The sequence below is a fragment of the Cherax quadricarinatus genome, chromosome 16, assembly GCF_038502225.1.
Source record: "Cherax quadricarinatus isolate ZL_2023a chromosome 16, ASM3850222v1, whole genome shotgun sequence".
In the NCBI taxonomy this organism is placed as follows: domain Eukaryota; kingdom Metazoa; phylum Arthropoda; class Malacostraca; order Decapoda; family Parastacidae; genus Cherax; species Cherax quadricarinatus.
The window spans coordinates 20,091,927-20,114,110 of NC_091307.1; the positions used below are offsets into that span (position 1 = coordinate 20,091,927).

At 44.3% G+C, this 22,184-nt stretch overlaps 1 protein-coding gene across 5 annotated transcripts in view; it reads left to right on the top strand.

The window, feature by feature from the left end:
* Window positions 1–22,184, top strand: part of LOC128688923 (plexin-B) — a gene marked incomplete at its 3' end in the record, with an annotated part of 822,775 nt that overhangs the window by 401,403 nt on the left and 399,188 nt on the right. For all 5 annotated transcript variants that reach the window (XM_053776978.2, XM_053776981.2, XM_053776980.2 and 2 more), the window contains 1 exon segment: window positions 21,593–21,721. In XM_053776978.2, coding sequence (XP_053632953.2) covers window positions 21,593–21,721 — 129 coding nt within the window.

Genomic DNA, 22,184 nt, shown 5'->3' on the forward strand with positions numbered 1-22,184 from the left:
AGTGAGAAATAGAACGAACTGGACAATTGCACAGGAGTTCAGAAGTAGATAGGACATAAGTCTCTTTCTCTCTCTCTTGCTCTTTTTTTTTTTTTTTTACACAAGGTTTGACAAGGTTAGATTAAGGATCCCTAGCTTTATTGACAAGCTATTTACAGGTTAAGGATTCCTAACTTTATTGACAAGCTAAGAGCTGTTACCTACATCAGCTCATTTGAAAGCTTTTTTATTGTTATGAGACATACAACTAGGGAACAGGATGAAGTTGGAGCCATCTGTGGGCCAGCATTTTCATTTGATCAACTGACTTGATCTCGTTGACATAATGTTGTACGAATGTGTTCCATACTCGAGTCATCCTGGAGATAAATGATCAGATCTCTCTCTCTCTCTCTCTCTCTCTCTCTCTCTCTCTCTCTCTCTCTCTCTCTCTCTCTCTCTCTCTCTCTCTCTCTCTCTCCCCTTCCCTTCCCTTCTGGGATGATGAAGTGGTCCACCGTAGTCACCATACCACGTCGTCAACACACAAATTCATTTGAATTTTGAATAACAGTTCCATGTGTGTTTGTGAGGTGGGGAGGGAAAAACCATTCTTTTCGTGTTTACACCATTACATCTTTCACTCGCAATTTATATCCCATTAATATTTTTTCCCCCTGGGGCCTCTACTCAGGGGTCATTTCTGCCGTGGACGTTCGTCAGTGGAGTGACCATTTATGTTTGTTTGTTCTGGGCTCCCGAGGGGTGGCACCCTGGCTTCCACATCCTCAAAAGGCGCTGTCACCCTTCTCACCAACCCATTAAGGGTGCCATCCCTTCTCAGCATCCCACAAAGAGTACAACCCTGACCTTCACAACTTCCTCAGAAGGGTATAACCTCTTCTTGACATCCCGCAAAATGGGTTCCATATTATACCTACTCTTGAAACTATGTATGGATTATGTCTCCACACCGTCTTCCACCTAATGTGAATGAGAAAGGTGTGGAGCCCCTGGCTTCCTCTCCCTTATCTGAAGCATCCTATCCTTATACACTCTCTCTCCAATTACACTAATACAGTATTTTGTATGGCAACATTAAGTTTTTTGCGTTCTAGGGTTGCTCATTTGAGTTCCCCAAGTATGTGTACTCGTCTATTTGTGGTTGTAATCTAAGCTGCTGGTCCCGCCTCTCAATTGATCGTGACTGGGTTCACTCCATACTAGCCTTGTGGGCCCGTTCATAATTCTCACTAGAGTAGGTGGGTTTGTGTGTGTGTGTGTGTGTGTGTGTGTGTGTGTGTGTGTGTGTGTGTGTGTGTGTGTGTGTGTGTGTGTGTGTGTGTGGAGGGGGGAAGGGATCTGCGCGACTTGTCATGGGGTTGGCTCCGGGGACGCCATTCGTTATCCTATATTGTGTGGAACGGTGTGCTGTGGGACGTGTTTGAGGCTACATCTCTACCAGAACTTTTCAGCACTTCCTTGGCCTCCCCCTCGTACCATTGTACGCTTTCTCTCTCGCTTCTCTTTCAGATATCCTATACTTAAACATTCTTTTTTTTATATATTTTCACCTGTTCCCCTTTTACATCACCCCTTACTGCATGGTTATATTGCTGTGTCTTGAGTGTGTCACTGCAGCGTCTCGTTATATCCCTCACTGTTATCACCGCAGATCGTAGGTGATCGCAGGTAGTTTTTCTGAATCTTTTATTGTATTATTGTTATCGCTGCAGGTCGTAGGTGATTGCAGTGAGTCTTTCTATACTCCTCATTACATCACTGTTATCGCTTCAGTCTCATTATATCTCTCATGTTATCACAACAGGTTCTGGTTATCCAGGATATCAGTTTTCTTGCGGTTGTGGTAGTAACACTGCTGTGATCCTTGAATGTGAAATATTTTAACATTAGCACTGCTAATCCCCTCACATCAGTCTTCACCTCTGTTGATTGGCTTGAGATTGTTTTATACAACGTTCCAGTTTTTATTTCCTCATTTTCCATAGCGGAGGCACTTAAATTTGTCCTCACTGAACATCACATTTTTTTTGTAACGAACTGAAGTACTTGGTTTATATCAGCTTTCAGGTTTGCTGTGTCCTCGATATGCCACCTCATACAAATTCCAGTGCCGTCTGCAGAGGATGATACAGTTCTATTGTGTCCTCGTGTCTTGGACTTTGGGGAGGAGGGGAGACTGTTTTGGGGAGGGGGATAGGTGTCAGATCCGGGTGTGGAGAGCGGCGAAACGGACGTAAGAAAAAGGGGTGAGCAGGGTTTTAGAGGGAAGGCAGGATCACTTGGTCAGGATACGGGCACGGCACTGGTTAAATATAATGGGGAGAGGTTAAGTGGTAAGGGGAAGGGGTTAAGTGGTAAGGGATTTGAGAAGGGGTTAAGTGGTTGCAGAGCAATGCTGGATGCATCTTGGAAGAAACTGGTTCTCAGGTCCTCCTTATTTGTCACGTCTTGTTTATACAACTTATGCAAAGACAAGGTAATACATACATGTTCTCGTGTGTATTTAGCTACGCACTCCTATTTCATCTGTTTACTCCTTAAATTCATTTATATATCCCCTGAAAAATACTTCAAGTTGAAGCTTGCACTAAACTTTTACGATGTGAAATCTGAGGTTGAAGATATCATCAGCAAATGTTAGAAACATGGCTGCTGCTGCGAAGGGTAACCTGAAGAAATTAAAAGAAAGTTTCGGCAAGAGCTTGGCTGACCTGGTAAGTCACCAAGAACGTCTGGGCCGCAGACTAAACCAGGTAAACCTAACATCGTCTTGAAGACATTTTAGTAGGTAGTCATTTTACTGATATTTATCCCTTGTTCATTAAATATATGTCTTCTCTTTTGTCTCTTTTTTTGTGTGGTATATACTTTTGTGTGTCTCACCTGTGCGTCAGTAAATATATACCTTCTTTGTCTTGTATCTTATTTGTGTGTCCTTAAGTATATGGCTTCTCTGTCTTCTCTTATCTGTGTGCGTGTGTCTGTACTCTACATAAACACTGTTCATTGAATACATTTATCTTTCTGTCGTGTGTAATCAGAGTAAATTGCAGGTAATACCTTTTACTTCAGTGTATTTCTTAATGTTTAATAGTAAAGCGTTTATATATATATATTGGTGTCGAGTGCTTTCTTTCGCATCTTGCAGTATGGATAAAGCGTAAAATGGATTCAAAGAATGAGACAACTCGCTATACAGAATAATTTTTCATGACTTTCGTTTACGGTCTCTGAGTCTCCATCTCTTCCCGTCATTTGTGTAAACTTCGGCCATTAAACAATCGATCCTAGGGGAAAAAATAGTGATGTACAATGCAAGCATTCAGAGACTAAGCTTTAGGCTTTTCCAGAATGGTTTACAATTGGCTTGACACAAGAGTAATGGAAGGTATCAGCGATGACAGTGTGCGGCAACTGCATGTTTGTCAGTGTGGGCGGGAGGACTTTTTTTAGGAACAGAGAGAGAGAGAGAGAGAATGGGGGAGATGATGAGGATGTGGTGTCCGAGTCAGACAGGGGAGCATAGTCACCATATACGGTTATTATTGTTGTTATTGCATTCATAGGGAGTGCCAAACTCGCAGCGGATACATGGCGCCTGGAGGAGATTTAAGGCATTCAGATTTGATTCAAGGAATTGGAGCTCAGGTCCACTTCCTTAGATCAAGAGCCCTTCACCAGCGTCAAGGGGGTCTCGGCAAATGTTACTTGTAATCGAGTCGTTTGTGTCACTCATCCCTGCCCCTAACTATCAAGCAGGTAACCTGTTATAACTCATCCCTGCCCATAACTATCAAGCAGGTAACCTGTTATAACTCATCCCTGCTCCTCACTACCAAGCAGGGGTGTAACACGTGCGCTAAGAAATACAATAAGCATGCAAGGCTCAAGACTTCTAAATCAACAGGTGTCTGTCTACAAGAAGAATATTAAGGTCTTGCTCCTCATGGGTGGTGTCTTGAGGCTAGTGAGGGACTCTTATTCCAAGGAATTGAACCCGTCCTCCCTTTCCGTGGATCAAACTTGATTCATTCCTATTATCATGTGGGAGTTCGAACACGTGGATAGGGTAAAGTAATACTCACGTAGGCTGGTAGTATGTATAATTACGGATAATGTGGAAGGGCGCCACAGCCGAACCTGCCTCTCTTGCTCACTCTCGTATAACTGACTGGCCGCCCACAGTACCCATATGTGAGGGGGGTCTTTGAATACTGCTGTGGTCAGCACAATATGAATACAGACAGTGACTCAGGCAGAGACGGTTGGTAGTGAGTCATCTACTGGTACACTGGTTACTGGTAACTGGTTACTACTACTGAGACTATTCTCTGTACTCATCATGATCCTTTCGGGTTTATCTCTAATAATAATAGCAACAACAACAGCAGGGTCTTGCAGACTGTTGCTGGAAACATCATTAACCTGACTAAATTGGTCTTCGACCAAGAAGTCTGGTCATAGATCAAGTCGCGGAGGCGATGGTCTCCTACATTTTACTTTAGTCGGTTATCCCCTACATCACCTGTAGGGGATAAGCTGCCTTTCGCTGCCCGCCCACTCGGAATCAAGCTTAAAGATCCAGTTCTTCCATGCCCCTCCTATTTACTAGTGCATCTGGGTTTAGCTGCAATTTCAACTTTGATCTTAAATTCTAACAGCTTTTTTTTTTTTGTTCTACATCTCACTGAATTATATCTAAGGCCTTAACCTCTTTTCATTTCAGTGCTTCTAAAACCCAACTGAAGCTATTACTGTAATGCCACTGTTCCTAGCGTCCACTCCTAGCCACTATACCGGTGTTAGTGATGTAACTTTTCACAACCTTTAGCTTCGTGGTAGCATTCTTTGCCGCACTACCTAGTGGAACCTAGCAGTATCGGGCCGTGGCTCTCGCTCGCGATGACACGCACCGATATCATTGCGTGCCACGAGGATATCGCTCACAGATCGCTCATTACGGCGAAGTAACGGCCAGAGCCGAGGAATTTACCACAATTGAAGTCACCTGTGCTGATGGGAATCAGGCTTAACCTGTGTTGTTGTAAAGAGGAAGACGCTTGTCGTATGTTAAGGGAGTCCAGAGGAAACACTGCCAGGCGGTCTCTTTGATGCTTTACACGACAAAGCCTTTTAACATGAGCTTTAATCTTGCTTTGATTTGTGTGAGTGTTGGGAATTTTTCGTGAATTTGTTACCAAAAGAGGTTTCACATGCTTTGTACGGGAAGAATGCTTTTTGATTCTGCACAACAGTGTCTAAAGGGTTTTGACATGCATTGTGTGGACATGATGTTGTTGGGATGTCTGCAAGAGTGTCCAAAAGAGTTTGAAATGCATTGTGTGGGGTAAGTCACTTGTTTTATATTCATGGCTAGCGTCCATGCGGGCCGAAGTGTGTTGAGAGTTGGAGCTTGTTGACAGAAGTTTGCCCAGTTGGTCTTGGCTGTAGTTGCTTATCGTAACAGTAACAATAATCTTTATTTCTACAGGTACATGTACAAGGTATACAGGCCTGGCTGACATCAGAGACATACTACTATATAGAAAGCCTTGTTATGCAGGGTACTTCAAGCAAATTAGGTCAGTTTTGTCCCAGGATGCGACCCACACCAGTCGACTAACACCCAGGTACCTATTTTACTGATAGGTGAACATGGACAGCAGGTGTCTTAAGCAAACATGTCCTAATGTTTCCAGCCGTACCCCTGTACCTCAGTGTGTGAGCTGAGTGCCCAGCAATCGAGCTGTGGAACACATGTATGCCTACAGTCCCTCTCCGCTTCACCTGTGTGAAGAGTTTCTCAATGGTTTGGCTGAGACAGTTTTCTTTAGTAACAAGCATCCTTTGTACCGCTGGTCCGAGGAAGTAATAACGTGTTCTAGCTCATCTCTTCCTTTGTTAGTGCGAGGCATTGTTGCTGAGGGAAAACTGAGAAACGAGTTTACCTGTCGAGCACAACCTCAGCACACTAAAGAAGGTATTCTCAGATCAACCTGATGACCGACAACCTCTAATTTGAACAGACGTTGGAGGGTTACGTATACTGACAGACGAACACACCTTTGAAAATTTGGATGCTTCTGGTTTCCCCAGCGTATGCACCACAGCCCGACTGATCAGGAGCTCACTAGAGGAAATTATCATGTTCTCTCTTGAACACAGCTAGGGGGTTGTATTGGTAATTTCCCTTGAGTGAAGGGTGTTGAATATTACTGGTCCCTTTACACTTTTAAGAGGGAGGATTGCATGTGCTCACACACACGGAATATTCTGCTTCACGTGGCTTCTTACGTCGTTTATATCCCGGACTGTGTGTGTGTGTGTGTGTGTGTGTGTGTGTGTGTGTGTGTGTGTGTGTGTGTGTGTGTGTGTGTCGTGGTGGGTATCCAGCTTCATTTGTTCACATTATGCGGCCTTCCGGACTTGGGGGCACCGCGGTCTTTGAAGACACGGTACTGCCATCGTTCCCTTGGCACCCAGAGGTAGTTGGGGCACTGGCAGGAGCCCCACACCGAGACCAAACACACTTGGTGACACATCAACTTGACAGTCTCATGACTGCCCATTTCCTTTGCAAATTGATGCACATAAAGATGCATTTTCTCATGCTCTTGCAGTCTAGTTGTAATTTTTTTAATTGTTTATTGATGATTCAGGTGTTTGTTCATTGATTAATTTTGCGTTGACTAATTTATCTTTGTGTTGACTGATACGTTTGTGTGCTTGCCTATTTGTTAATTTAGTGATTTGTTTGTATAATTCGCGCACTGATAAGACGCATCATAATTACAAGTACAAAATCAATATGCCACGTCAATAATGAGATTTTAAAGCCCCTTAAGTTGAGTTTATATATTTTCCCCCTTGGGATGTGTGTTTGTACGTGCGTGTGTTGCGAGGCAGTGTGAGAGGTATGCGCGGGTGTGGCACCGTGACAGTTAGTGGCACTATCAGTGACACTTGTGAGCCACAAGGTGGGGAATGAGTTAAGGCGTGGAGGGGCTTATCTGGCAGATTATGCTCACGTTTCCACTCAGTAGGAAAAACTAATACAGATGTTCTTTACTGGCTATCAAATTAGAAGAATCCAAACAAATTACCGAGGGAGAGGGGACTACTCGAGGCTCCTGACAGACATGTCAGTTGCCCATTTTTAGTTCTCAAAATGGCTAAGACTCACTGGAGACTTATTTCCCCTCTAGGTCTGTCATGCTGCGATGCGTTGTAAATCTCATTGCCAAGTGTAAAGCCATATGTCTTCTTCTCTGGCATTCTTCCATGCCGGATCTGATGGCCGTTTAGCGTATAATTTTAGTTAGGGAGAGTCTGAGTGTCGGTGATGCGTGGCTGGCTGTGATGGATATGACAGATGGATGAAGGTAGCTAAGGTATAGAGTGCTGTAGTTATGCTGGGATGTGCTGGTGTTAAGATGATGTTAGTGGTGCTGAGGTCATGGTTGTGCTATAATGCTTATGCATAGCAAGAGTGTTGGTGCTCAGGGGTGCTGATAGTGTTTACCTGCTGGTGAAGAGAGTTTGTATTCTAGTGTAATAGTGAACAAGAGTAACTAAAGTACGTATATACTTTTGTTGTTTTGTTATGCACAGACATTATTAAAGTGACGAATGATTGGGACTAAATACAAAACTACAAACTCAAATAATCTCTTTAAAGAACGGCAGGCATCATTCACAGTGTAGGATACCCCAGTGATCTTCACTTTTCTTCTTTGTATAGGACTGATGAAGCCACTGTGTGGCGAAGCGTTTCCACAATAAAGATACCCAAGTGTTGCAAATGTGTCTGATTTATCAAGGGCAGAACAAGTGGAGCAAGAATAACTTACCATCAAGGGCTTAGCTGAAATGTTCAGGTTGTCAACCTGGTTTGGTCTGAGATCTCGCCATGGGAGCGATGATTCCTAGAGCCATCAACAAGTAGGTATTCGAATATAATAGGTGGTAAATGGTACGTAGGCGAGCATCTGTTTTATCTAAAGTACTTGAAGGTTACTTAGGTGTCTCGTGTTGATGTTATGACGTGGATTAATTTTTAATTTCTCTCTCTCTCTCTCTCTCTCTCTCTCTCTCTCTCTCTCTCTCTCTCTCTCTCTCTCTCTCTCTCTCTCTCTCTCTCTCTCTCTCTCTCTCTCTCTCCTCTCTCTCTCTCTCTCTCTCTCTCTCTCTCTCTCTCTCTCTCTCTCTCTCTCTCTCTCTCTCTCTCTGTGTGTCTTTCTCCCTCTCCCTCCCTCCCTTTCCTTACCTCCAGATGTGTCATTTCAGTGTCACAACTTGAAAAATATGTACCAACATGTGTCTTAAAGATGCGTGGAGGGGGACCACCCTGAGTTGTGCCGCTACTAGTGGCACCACGGCGAGTCTTGGCACCCACGCTGGCTCTCCCACACTCAGTACCATACCTCCCCGCCCTGCCTCACCTCCGCGTCCTCCCTTACCCTGTCTTGCCCTACCCCACCCTGCCCTAAACTCCCCCCTCAGCTATACCTTACCATCCACTCCCTCACCCTCCCTGGCTTTCCCACCCACCCGCACCCACCCTCTCCCTGCCTTTCCCAGCAATACCCGAATACTCTTCCTCACACAAGGAATATTAAACTAATGAGACACAACACCGTGAAATGTCGGCTGTGATTTAAAGAGAACGAAAGTACTATAAAATTTGGTTATTGAATTAGTGAAATTTTAGGCAGGGTAGGAATGTATGAGGGTGTGAAATAGTATGAGGATGTGGGAAGGAGTATGAGGGTGTATGAGGGAGTATGAGGGTGTGGGAAAGTGTTGGTGTATACCTTTGCGTTTGGTATACCTTTGATGAGTTACGAGAGTCTTTCTATTCCCGGAGCCAAGCTCGTCTGGTGCTAGCCTGATCAACCAGATTGTTGCTGCTGGTGACCTGCTGCCCCACATATCCCTCCAAGTCTGGTTGATTTGACACCTGGTGAAGATACTTGTCCAGTTTCCTCTTGAAGACTTCTAGGAAGAAGCACTCCAACCAGGATTTTTTAATCAGGAATGGTTGCCATCTATTTTTCAAGTTCTCTTTTCAAGATGGTCATTGAAACCTTTATCCTCTTGTATTTATTTTATCCCTCTTTTTATTACAGCTATTTCTTACAGTCTGATGTAACTCCCACTTTCTTATAGATTAATTTCACTTTTCAGATTTGTAAATATTTGTTCCATTATATTCCTGGTGTATGAGTACAGTTTTAGGAGGGGAGAAGATTTATCTATCGAAAGTACAAATGACTTGGACTCTCATCATTAGTAAATTAAAAAAAAAAGCACGTACTGTAGACAGAGGAAGCGATTTTAAAGACGTGCACATAGCAGACCTTTATTAGGAAATGTTCCTGTGTCTGCATGTCTTAAACATGCTTACTTCCTGTCTCTCTCACAGTGGTATCATTACTCTGGTATATTCTGCACACGAAAATCGCTCCCTGTAAAAGGAAGAGGCTTGGTATATCGTGGAAAAGAGCCCTAATGAATAGCAGGAGTGTGTTGTAAGCACACTAAGAGATAACTCAATATGTGTACAAAGGGAGATTATCAACAGACCCCCCTAGCTGTCTTCAGGAGGGAACTAGGTAAATTCCTCACATCACCTCCTAATTAACCAGGCTGTGATGCACACATTAGACTAATTGCGGCTAACACCAATAGCGGCTTGATCAGGTCATCCACCGGGAGTCCTGTTCTGAGACCGGGCCGCGGGGGCGTCTAGGTAAACTCCAGGTAAGCACCATTCGTATGTACCGTACGTAAATTGCTGTTATTGTGTATGTGGTGCCTTCAGCACTGGTTCTCTACGTGTGTGTAGACAGTACTATGTTGGTTTAGAAAGACACGTAAGCAAACACTATAACATATTTATTAGAAAACGTTTCGGTCCTGGGACCTTGATCACTTCTAACGATGTTAGAAGTGATCAAGGTCCCAGGACCGAAACGTTTTCTAATAAATATGTTATAGTGTTTGCTTACGTGTCTTTCTAAACCAACTTGTCGGTATTTATTACCAAGGTTTATACCACAGTACTATGTATTCACCTGTATGTGGTTGCAGGAGTCGATTCACAACTCCTCTGTGTGCGTGTGTGTGTGTGTGTGTAAATATGTACATTTGTGTATTCACTTGACTATGCACATGTGTATTTATACGAGTGTATATGAATGTGCATATCTCTCCTTAATAAATTAAAGTATTTAATGCAGCCTAGCCATGCTTAGCTAATTTGGTTCATCCTACATTTAGTGGATGTTGCTTAAGTACAAGTGAAGTAAACTTTGTTTCATGATGTTCAAGCTGGTTATCAGCTTCCTCAGTTTTCGACAGATGCTACACTCGGAAATTCTGGTGTCGTCAGCACAGGATGTTACTCTCTTAGCTTTATTTGCAGGAGTTGAGCTTCGACTTCTAGCGGCTGGGCTTTCCGTGTAAGCGTGTGCACTTGCATCTGTGTATTAGTAAATTTGAGTGTGCACGTAAATTATGTGATAGTGTCAGTGAGTACAGTTACGAAATACTCTCAGATTCGGTGGTCCAAGACTCAACATATTTCCTGCAGGTTACCTGGAGGTTATTCCGGGGATCAACGCCCCCGCGGCCCGGTCCATGACCAGGCTTCCCGATGGATCAGGGCCTGATCAACTAGGCTGTTACTGCTGGCCGCACGCAGTCCAACGTACGAGCCACAGCCCGGCTGATCCGGCACTGACTTTAGGTATCTGTCCAGCTCTCTCTTGAAGGCAGCCAGGGGTTTATTGGCAATTCCCCTAATGCTTGATGGGAGGCTGTTGAACAGTCTTGGGCCCCGGACACTTATGGTGTTTTCCCTTAGTGTACCAATAGCGCCCCTACTTTTAATTGGGGGCATTTTGCATCGCCTGCCCAGTCTTTTACTTTCGTAGGGAGTGATTTCTGTGTGCAGGTTTGGGACCACTCATTCCAGGATTTTCCAAGTGTAGATTATGATATATCTCTCCCTCCTGCGTTCCAACGAGTACAAGTCAAGTGCTTCCAAGCGTTCCCAGTAGTTAAGTTGCTTGACAGAACTTATACGTGCAGTAAAGGATCTCTGTACACTCTCTAGATCTGCGATTTCACCTGCTTTGAATGGAGATGTTAATGTACAGCAGTATTCCAGCCTAGAGAGAACAAGTGATTTGAAAAGTATCATCATTGAAATGTTGCCGGAATTAAGAGGGAACTTTTCAAGAAGCTGGACAGCTTTCTAGTGTAACAGATCAACCGGGTTGTGATGGCTGTGTAGACCTGCGGGTCGTTAGTACGAAGAGCCTGGTTGACCAGGCGATCAACAAGAAAGCCTGCTCTCAAGCTGGGCTGCAGGAAGGTAGAGGAGACCTCGAAACTGGTCACAGGTAAAGCACATGATTGGGGCGACGGTAATTTAGTTAGACAGTTAAGTAGTGTGCGGGTGTGAGAGTGAGGGCGGTCGCAACACCAGCGACACGCTACATACCACTAAACACGCTACGATGACCTGCCCCCTTCACGCCCTTCTCCATTCTTTTCCCCCTCCTTCCCCCACCATCTCGCCACGCCCCCTGCTGGCCACCGTGGTGACGCTGACATAAATTGTGGCACCCGACATGATTACCAGAGGGTGAGGGTGGTTCTGTATGGCTTAGTCTTCCTTCTACCATGCTATACTCGCCTCTTGTTCCACAAATGGCAGGGCTTTATAACAAGTACCTTATCCATTCTTCCTCTTCATCTAGAGATGGCGGAAATAACAGGAAGTACCCTGTTTTTTCTTTCACTTGTTCCAGGGATGACGGGGTTTATAACAACTTTTCTGTACATTAAACTGATTTCTTTATTTAATTGTTCCACTTGGTTGCTTTGGCGATTGTATCCTGTTGTTCCACTCCCCTGACTGTTGTTTAATATTCCTGGCTGTTGTTACACACCCATAACTGTTCTTTCATATTCCTAGGTATTGCTCCACATCCCTGACTGTAGTTCCACACGTCTACCTGGAGAGTGATTTGAGTGATTCGATGGCCTGACTAACCAGGCTGTTGGTACCAACCACACAAAATCCAGCATAAGCACTACAGTCAGGCTAATCAGGTACTAGCCTAAGAAATTTGTCCAGTTCCTTCTTGAAGACAGCCAGAGGTCTATTGGTCTATTGGAGAAGGATGATGAAATGTCATGGCTCCTTCACATTTATTGAGTTTTCTTTAATTGTACTCACTGCACCCCTGCTTATCACTGGGGTATTTTACACCGTCTGCCAAGCCTCTTAACTTTCATGGGGAAAGATTTGTGTGTGCAAATTAGGGACCAATCCTTCTAGGATTTTTTGAAGTAGATTATAATGTATCTATCTCATCTACGTTTCTAGGAATACAGATTGCGGAATTTTAAACATTTCCCGTAATTTACGTGCATGATTGAATCTGTGCGGGCAGTAAAAATTCTCTACACATTCTCCAGGTCTGCAATTTCCCATGCCTTTAACGGAGCTGTTGGCTTGGAATCTCTTGTTTTGAAGGTTCTGATTTTCTTGCGTTTGTGATAGTGACATGATCACTCCAAGGTCTCTCACATTAGTCTTATGCTCTACTGCGTGATTCTAGTTTGTTTTATACCCTGTTCCTGTTTTTATTTCCTTAATCTTTCCAGAGTAACTTAAACCTGTCCTCACTGAACATCATGTCGTTATTAGTGACCCACTGGAAGACTTTGTTTATATCAGCTAGGAGGTTTTCCGTGTCCTCAGTGGATGCCGCTCTAATACAGATTCTAGTACAAAGAAAAAGAACGATACTGTACTATGATTTATGCCTCTGTGTTGGATATGAGAATGAGAGAGAGAAAGGGGGTCAGTTCTGTGCCTTGGAGGACAGAGCTTTTCACTATGGCAGCCTCTGATTTCACTCTGTTTACTATTATACTTTCGGTTCTGTTCGTTAGAAAGCTAAATATCCATCCTGACCACCTATTTAGTTATTTCTTTTGCACGCATGATCACACTTGTCAAAGTATTGTGCAAAGTCAATGCTTCTCTTCCAGTGGTCATGTAATTGCAAGATTTAGGAGCGACTTGCTGTGAACTCATGTTGTCCTAGGTTGTGCAATTACTGAGATTCCCTGTGATTAGGAATCTTGCTTTTTTTTTTTTAAGTGTCAGATGTTGATAATGTGGGACTTCAGCGCTATCTGTCTGTAGATTTTTACGACAGCTTGTGGAGTGAGTCTATGTCAGTAGTTTTAAAGAATTGTTGGACGATTCCTGTGTCCTGGCTCCTCCTCCATAGAATATTCTAGGCACGATATAGTGTTTCCTCGCAGTTCTTGATGAATATGGAGTTCCATGAGTCAGGGCCTGGGACAGAGCGCAGGGGAATGCAGTCGATGACTTTCTCGAAGTCAAGTGGAGTTTGAGTTATTCCAGAAATAATGAAGATATCGGCAGAGTTTAGAGTTTCATCCTTGAAAAGTTCATATGGATTATCAATCTTAAGACTAATTAATGGGTCACTGAACAGTCATATTGCAACTTCAGTGTCCCGTTATTAGATATGGTTTTTGCCCCAGATTTTGCGTACGAGAAAAAAGTATTTAGGACTTCTCTCAATTTTATTTATGACTTTTTGTTCCCTCTCCCTCTCCTGAACCTTATATGATGCATAGAATTAATTGAATACACCCTAGTTCCTCTGGCTGTTGTTCCACATCCCTGGATGTTGTTCCACATCCTTGGCAGGTTGTTCCGTATCTCTGGATGTTGTTCCACATCCTGGTTGCTGTTCCACAACTCTGGCTGCTGTTCCACATCCCTGGCTGCTGTTCCACACTCCTAGGCTGTTATTCCAAACCTCTAGGCCGTTGTTGTACACCCTAGGTTCTTGTTCTACATCCCTCGCTGTTCTGCACCTCTGGTCGTTGTTCCACATCCCTGGTGATTGCTGTTCTACACCCCTGGTTGCCGTTCCACACCCCTGCTGTTCTACGCCCCTGGTTGCCGTTCCACACCCCTGGATATTGTTCCACATCTTTGGCTGCTGTTCCACACCCCTGGTTGCTGCTCTACACCCCTGGCTATTCCACATCTCTGGCTGTTCCACACCCTGCCAGGTGAAACCTTGTGAGCTGCTACTGGCGTTGGTGACAATATCCTGTTAGCTTTTATGTGCAAAAGTCTCAGTGCTGCTTGAGGGCGGCACTGGGTAAATATTTGGGCGCTGGCGGGCGTGAGTTGGTGGGCCGTGGGGTGGAGGTCGAAGGGGCGTGGATCAGGGGGTGGGCGGTTGTGATGTAAAACTGCTCATTTGTAATGGTTTAGCCAGGAATGTGGTGAAGGTGTTTTTGTATGGGTGACAGTCTGGGTGTTGGGGGTGCAGGTTGTGGGTGGTCGGCGGTTGGGGGACAGGTTGTGGGTGGTCGGAAGATGAGGGGGGTGCACGTTGTGGGGGGCCGGGAGGTGAAGGGGGTAAAGGGTTGTGGGTGGCCGGTGGATGTGGGGTTAAGTTGTGAGTGGTTGGTGGGTGTGGGGTGTAAAAAGAGGTGACAATATATGGGTTATTGTTTATGAATATATGGGTTATTGTTTATAAACTGCCCGAGGAGGTACAGGTAAGTTGCAGTGTGATGAGTAACATTGGCCAAAATTAGTGTGGAGATATAGTTTTCTTTATCAATATCCTTGGATTCCAGGGAGGTAGTTTTTGCCATGGATTTTGCCCTTGAGAAAAAGTATTTCAAATTTCTCTCAATTTCATATATGCTTATTGTTTCCTCTGCCTCTCTTGGGCCTTGTATGATGCATTCAGTTTAAGTTCAGTATTTTTCCATTTCCTCTGCTAGTGTTTCTTTTCGTTCTTCAGAAAGTCAATAACCCCTAAAAAAGTTCTGCAAATTCTCCGTCTTCGTCTCTAGAAGGAGCGCCTCTCTTTTTCACAACTTACATCTCTTTTTTCCTTAATGAGATGTGTCTGGAGCACACTTCTAGTGCCATTGCGCTCATCCACTTCAGATACTGGTTCAGTTCCATGTCAATCATATTTTCTTTCCAGCATTTTTCACCAAGGTCATGATTTATTTTCTCCCAGTTAATGTTTATATTAGGCAGTTTGGAGTGAAAAGGATTTAAATTTTTCTGTCTTTTATCCAGGGCTCTCCATTAGAATCAGCTAGTTTGTGATGGATATGTGAGCCAGCCTGCAAGAGCCTGGCTGACCAGGCAAGCACCAAACAAGCCTGGCCCAGGACTGGGCAGCGGGAGTACGAAAACACTGGAATTCCATCAAAGATGATTAGGTGCTATTTAAGTTACTTGATTTAGTTTACGATGTTTAAAGCCTAAAGAATATCCTCGTACATAAACATTAAGAATATTAAATTATTAATATGGATATCAAAGCAGACGTTGTGTGTATCACTCAAAAAGGTATCTCTCCGTGTACATACACTGAGAGATGCATCTCTCCGTGTACATACACTGAGACATACATCTCTCAGTGTACATACACTGGGAGATGCACCTCTCCGTGTATATATACTGCGAGATACACCTCTCATTGTATATTCCCTGAGAAAGAACACCTTGTATACATCATGAGAGACATGTACCTCTCCATGTGTGAAAGAGAGAGAGAGAGAGATAGAGATGGATGTACCCACTGGTTCAAGCTGAAACCCTGCGGGTTCAAGTTAGACCCAAAGGGATTGAAGTTTAGATCCCCACGGGTTCAACTTGGAGCCCCAGTGCTCAAATCCAGTACCCTAGTTTGTAAAGTACGTGAGGTAATCCCCGCCCCATGAGATCATCTCTTGCTAATATGTGTACACATACATATTTACATACACACGTACATAATCTTATACACCTCGTACATTACCTTACACAAGTCGTGCCTTACCTTACGTCGTGCCTTACCTTGCACGCGCCATACATTACCTTATACGTGCATGAGACATTACACACGTCATATGTAAATATCTGAGATCATTTAAAATTTTTATGTTTATTGCTTTTTTGATATATTGACACTCGCAGTGTTTCAAATTTTTATGGCTGTAAACACATGAAGAGGACAGACCTTATACAATAAGGCTGTTTTGCCCTGTAATTACCACTCGATCAATAGCCACGCCTGCGTATTGCTGGAAGGACGGAAATCTTCAGTGGAGCAGTGTCCGGTTGACCCTTACGGAGGAGTGCCGATGCCGTGGGTGCCACTGCTGCCCCGGGGTGCAATTATCGCCTTCGCACCTTCGGACAAATTACACCTGGTGTCACTCACCTGCTGTAATGGGGTCACGCTCATGGTAAGGACGGTGGATACAAGAAGGTTGCAGGCGCACTAGAGCCAAGCAAACGCTTTATGCTTTCGAGGTGGGTCGTGAAAGAGCGAGTTCCTAGAGGCCTATCGACCGCACGTGGGTCATAAGGCTGCGGCGATTCACCTGTTCACTAGCATCAAGAACACTTTAGTCCCTAAAATAGAAACTCAAGTAAGCTATGCCAACACTGAGAGATTCATCGCTCTGGGTGTATTCGGTATTTTATTATAGGAATGTTATAATCGAAGTCGCGAGCTGCAATTAAGACCTAATTGCTAGTTGGCTACTGGATTAAAACCTGATTTCACTTGGGTTAGAAGCGAATTACACGTGGATTAGAAGAGACCTGTGGGTGGGCTAGAGCTGTGAGGGGCTAGACGTGAGCCTGCAGTGGCCTGTCTAGCCATGCAAGCACTACCGTGGGAGAGTACAATTACATCCTGTCATGTTGGTTATCCGGTCCACTATTAATCTCAAACTCTGAATATTGTTTTTCTCATTGCCTTTCATTTTCCCCGCTTGTTCCTTTCAACCTTGTCATAATTTCTCCCATTTTCTTTTCTCGCTTGAATGTTGGGGGTGATTTTTTTTATTCATCTTGTTAAGTCTCAGTGGAAGCAAGCTTCAGTTACTCTTTCTTAAATCGTGAAGGCAAGAGACCACACCTTTAAGGAACTCGCTGGAGGGAACATGATGTCAGTAGGAAAAGATGAGCCCCAACGCATTCTCTTAGGACGGCTCTACAAGTCATCTGGGTAGTGCAGAACCAGCAATTCATGAACCGGAACTGGACTGATCGACGCAGATGGAGTCCAATGATTGCCAGAGTCTAGCGGCCCGTGGAGTAGTAAATGTGATGGAAAGGTCTGCATGGTGTGGGGAGATAGGGATGGGTGGTTTGTGGGAGGAGAGGAGGTGGATGTGGATGTGGGGGAGATTGATGGATACTATATATTGGGAGAAGGGGCTTAGGCTAGTGTGGGTAGATGGAAGGATGGTGTGTGGGAAATAAGCCTCGTGTGCGTGTCTCTCCCCACACACAGGTTGTGACTGTGGTGACGGCTGGGGAGAGAAAGCATGCTTAGCATGCATCTTTTTCGTTCCCTTACCCTCCTTCATTACTGTATTCATCATGTATAGCTTAAGAATGCGAGCTAAAAATCTGTCAGTGACGCCATGACATTATCAGCTAATATTCTAGACTTTATATACTGTGCCAGAGCCCTTTTGCATTACCATTGTTACCCCTACTTATTTATCTCCTGGTGGCGGTGTATGACGTGGCCGGGAGTCAGCCAACTGACTGCTATTCACCCAGGTGGTCGGGACTCGGCCAGCTGACGTGGGAGTCCTGGCTCTTGTAATTCGTCGAGAAGGTGAACGGCATATAACCAGGCGCTACACCCCATGTTTCACCTTAGTTTGGCTAACTCACACTTTACGTGTTTGACTTTTGTAATCGATTCGGTGGACAAACATTTCTTTGTGGGAGGCGTCACCTAACGTGTTCATATGTAGTAAAAATTTTCTGGACTGCAGATCTTTTGTTTACACAGGACATTTGAGTTTAAAGCCAAGTGAATGTTAGCAACTACACACAGGACGCTATAAAATCCTTCGAGGTCAAATACGAACTTGAGACTTTTAGACAAAGATAATATTCTGAGGTTGAAGACACAATAGCTGTCTGAGGAATGTGGCATCACGTGATTATAAAGGTTCAAGACTAATTATCCCTTGAGGGTAATCGCAAAAGAGGGGACAGCAAATGGCCCCCTGAAGGAGAGGGTAGTTTAAAAGTAAGAGCACTGGAGGCGGCGGCAACAGGGGAGATAGGTCGCCACAGCTCAGTCGCCAAATTGCATGGCTAAGCTTGTGAATTGTCCATTTGTCAATATCGCCCTGCAAGTTGAGTTTAATACACTGCTATTAGTGAGTCTTATGTTAATATTTTACGACGTAACCGCCCCCTCCACATCGCTCAATAAGAAGCTGGCCGGTAATGGTGGACATTATTGGCCAGGATTACGAGCAGCTGAAGGGATACTGTAATGACCAAGTAGAAGCCAGCGAGTACCTGAATGCGGCACATTATGATAACCTCTTAACGAGATCATATGGAGGGACCGGACGCTTGCTTACCGCGGCGGCAAGTCTCCACTTATTGCCTACTGAACGTTATTGATTCTGCCAAATTATGTTGTTGACGGCAGTAAGAGCAGTAAGAGAGTCGTGGGTGTGATCCCCACGCCACTCAGCCCGAGATAGATGGTCAGAGTGGGAGACCACGACGATATTAATCATGCTAGTAGTGGACCACCTGAGTGCATTATTAAACTCTGCCTCATTTAACTGGAGGTTACCTGGAGGTTATTCCGGGGATCAACGCCCCCGCGGCCCGGTCCATGACCAGGCCTCCCGATGGTTTAGGGCCTGATCAACTAGGCTGTTACTGCTGGCCGCACGCAGCCCAACGTACGAGCCACAGCCCGGCTGATCCGGCACTGACTTTAGGTATCTGTCCAGCTCTCTCTTGAAGGTAGCCAGTGGTTTATTGGCAATTCCCCTAATGCTTGATGGGAGGCTGTTGAACAGTCTTGGGCCCTGGACACTTATGGTGTTTTCACTTAGTGTACCAATGGCGCCCCTACTTTTTATTGGCTGCATTTTGCATCGCCTGCCCAGTCTTTTACTTTCGTAGGGAGTGATTTCTGTGTGCAGTTTTGAGACCATTCCTTCCAAGATTTTCCAAGTGTAGATTATGATATATCTCTCCCTCTTCGTTCCAACGAGTACAAGTCAAGTGCTTCCAAGCATTCCCAGTAGTTAAGGTGCTTGACAGAACTTATATCTCTGTCTATGTCTGATATGAGGATGAGGAATAAGATGGGGGCGAGTACTGTGCCTTGTGGAACAGAGCTCTTTACTATGCCAGCCTCCGATTTAACTCTGTTGACCACTACTCTTTGTGTTCGATTTGTTAGGAAGTTGAAGATCCATCTCCCCACTTTCCCAGTTATTCCTTTAGCACGTATTTTATGGGCTATTACGCCATGATCGCATTTGTCAAATGCTTTTGCAAAGTTTGTGTATATTACATCTGAATTCTGATTTTCTTCCAGTGCATCCAAGGCCATATCATAGTGATCCAGTAGTTGTGAGAGGCAGGAGCGACCTGCCCTGAGCCCATGTTGCCCTTGATTGTGCAGATTTTGGGAATCCAGGTGATTTGCAATCCTGCTTCTTAGCACTCTTTCAAAGATTTTTATGATGTGGGACGTCAGAGCTATTGGTCTATAGTTCTTAGCTAATGCTTTGCTGCCACCTTTATGGAGTGGGGCTATATCCGTTGTTTTAAGTGACTGTGGAATTTCACCCATGTCCAAGCTCCTCCTCCATAGTGTACTTAGGGCATGAGAGAGGGGTTTCTTGCAGTTCTTAATGAAAACAGAGTTCCACGAGTCTGGGCCCGGGGTTGAGTACATGGGCATGTTGTCAATGGCTTTTTCGAAGTCTATCGGAGTTAAGGTAATGTCGGAAATCTGGCATACATTTATGGAGTTTTGAGGCTCATTCATGAAGAAATCATTTGGGTCGTCGATCCTCAGACTGATTAGTGGTTCACTAAACACAGAGTCGTACTGGGATTTCAATATTTCACTCATTTCCTTGTCATCTGTGTAAGTCCCATCCTGTCTGAGTAAGGGCCCGATACTAGATGTGGTATTTGCCTTGTTTTTGGCATATGAAAAGAAATATTTTGAATTTCTTTCAATTTCACTAATAGCTTTAAGCTCCTCCTGTCTCTCCTGGTTCCTGTAAGAGTCATTTAACTTAAGTTCGGTAGTTTCCACTTCCCTGGTCAGCGCCTCCTTTCGTGTATCAGATATTCTAGCACTCCTGAGGAGCTCAGTGACTCTTGGTCGTCTTCTGTAGAGGGAGCGTCTTTCTCTCTCCAGTTTACTCCTGCCCTTCTTCTTTCTTAGGGGAATATGCCTGGAACATGCTTGAGCTTCCAGGAAGTTGATCCTTTCAAGGCACTGGCTTGGTAGGTAGATAAGGAGGTAGATATATAAAAGATGGGACGGTGACAGTGGAGCAACTGTAGGAAGACTCTGAACGAAGTAGTAAATACGATAATATGGAAGAAATATCTTGCTGGATAAGGAATATTATGATTGTTTGCCCGAACTGGTATTTCACTGTGGCGAAGATAAAAGTAAATATTATTTTAGCGCAGAAGAGACAGCAACAATGTGATTTGCATAGTGTGAAGTCTTTTAAGTGTGGGCCGATATATGGTGGGAAGAATGTGAGTTTTCACCGTGGAATATTTTACTTTAATACTGACTCCCTGGCGATAAGTACTCTCTCTCTCTCTCTCTCTCTCTCTCTCTCTCTCTCTCTCTCTCTCTCTCTCTTGTTTATGTGTGTGCTTTTAAATATTTAAACAAAAGGTTTATCCTTATTTTGATTGCTGGTGATTGGCAGTGTGGGGAGATGCGAGTGAAGGCAGACAAGGTGCGGCGAGAGGGCTATTGTTGTGGCGGTGTTGAGTGGGTGTGTTGCCTGGGTGGGTGGGCAGTGTCCTGACTGCCAGGGTGGGTGTGTTTCTTGGGTGAGTGGATAGTGTTCTGACTGCCAAGGTGGGTGTGTTGCTTGAGTGGGTGGGCGATATGTTGGTTGCCTGGGTGGGTGGCGGGTCCGGTATAGGCTCCCACATGCATCAGGTGACACCCCCCTAGGCTGCTGCTGCCGCATGCTTGTCACCTGACACGCACCTCTGGACGCCGTGGACCTTACCGCACATAATTTCCCTCACCTTAGCTGACTTGTAACAGGACAGACGGGGGGTGGGGGAGGGAAGCAGCCACACTGCTTTCAAGCCATCTCTAGCAGCTATATCGGCTCAACTGACAAGCTACAAGTGCATCTTCGAGTGACTGATTATATATACATATACACTATATATATATATATATATATATATATATATATATATATATATATATATATATATATATATATATATATATATATATATATATATATATATATATATATATAATGTGGGTTTGTTTGTGTGTATGTATAATGTTTGTAATTGATAGATTTTATTACGGATAATGTTATAATTTTTTCTTGCCCTGCGGCTTTAAAGGTCTTACTAATTATTCTTGTGATTTTGATAAGTTTATTATATTTTAATTTTCATGGTTTTATAAATATTATTTATTCTTTACAGGCGTTGCTGGCGGGCCCAGAGGACGCCGCAGAGTACGGGGAGGACTCCATCGACGCTGAGAGTCGTGTCCTCCCTGATATGGTACTCGACATCCCCGGAGCACACCTCTTTGTCCTCACCACGACCAGGGTAAGCACCAGTATTGCTCTGCTTGCAAACTGTTACGTCTTTCTTTGAATGTAAATAAGACACACAATGCGAGTTGTGGTATTTTATATGTGAAGACGTTTCACCCAGAGCTAGAGAGTGTAAAGAGAACCTTTACTGCACATATAAGTTCTATCAAATACCTCAACTACTGGGAACGCTTGGAAGCAATTGATTTGTACTCGCTGGAACGCAGGCGAGAGATATATATCATAATCTACACTTGGAAAATCCTAGAAGGTATGGTCCCGAATCTGCACACAGAAATCACTCCTTACGAAAGTAAAAGACTGGGCAGGCAGTGCAAAATACCCCCAATGAAAGGTAGGGGCGCCGTTGGTACACCAAGAGAAAACACCATAAATGTCCGGGGCCCAAGACTGTTCAACAGCCTCCCACCAGGCGTAAGGGGAATTACCAGTAGGCCCTTGGCTACCTTCAAGAG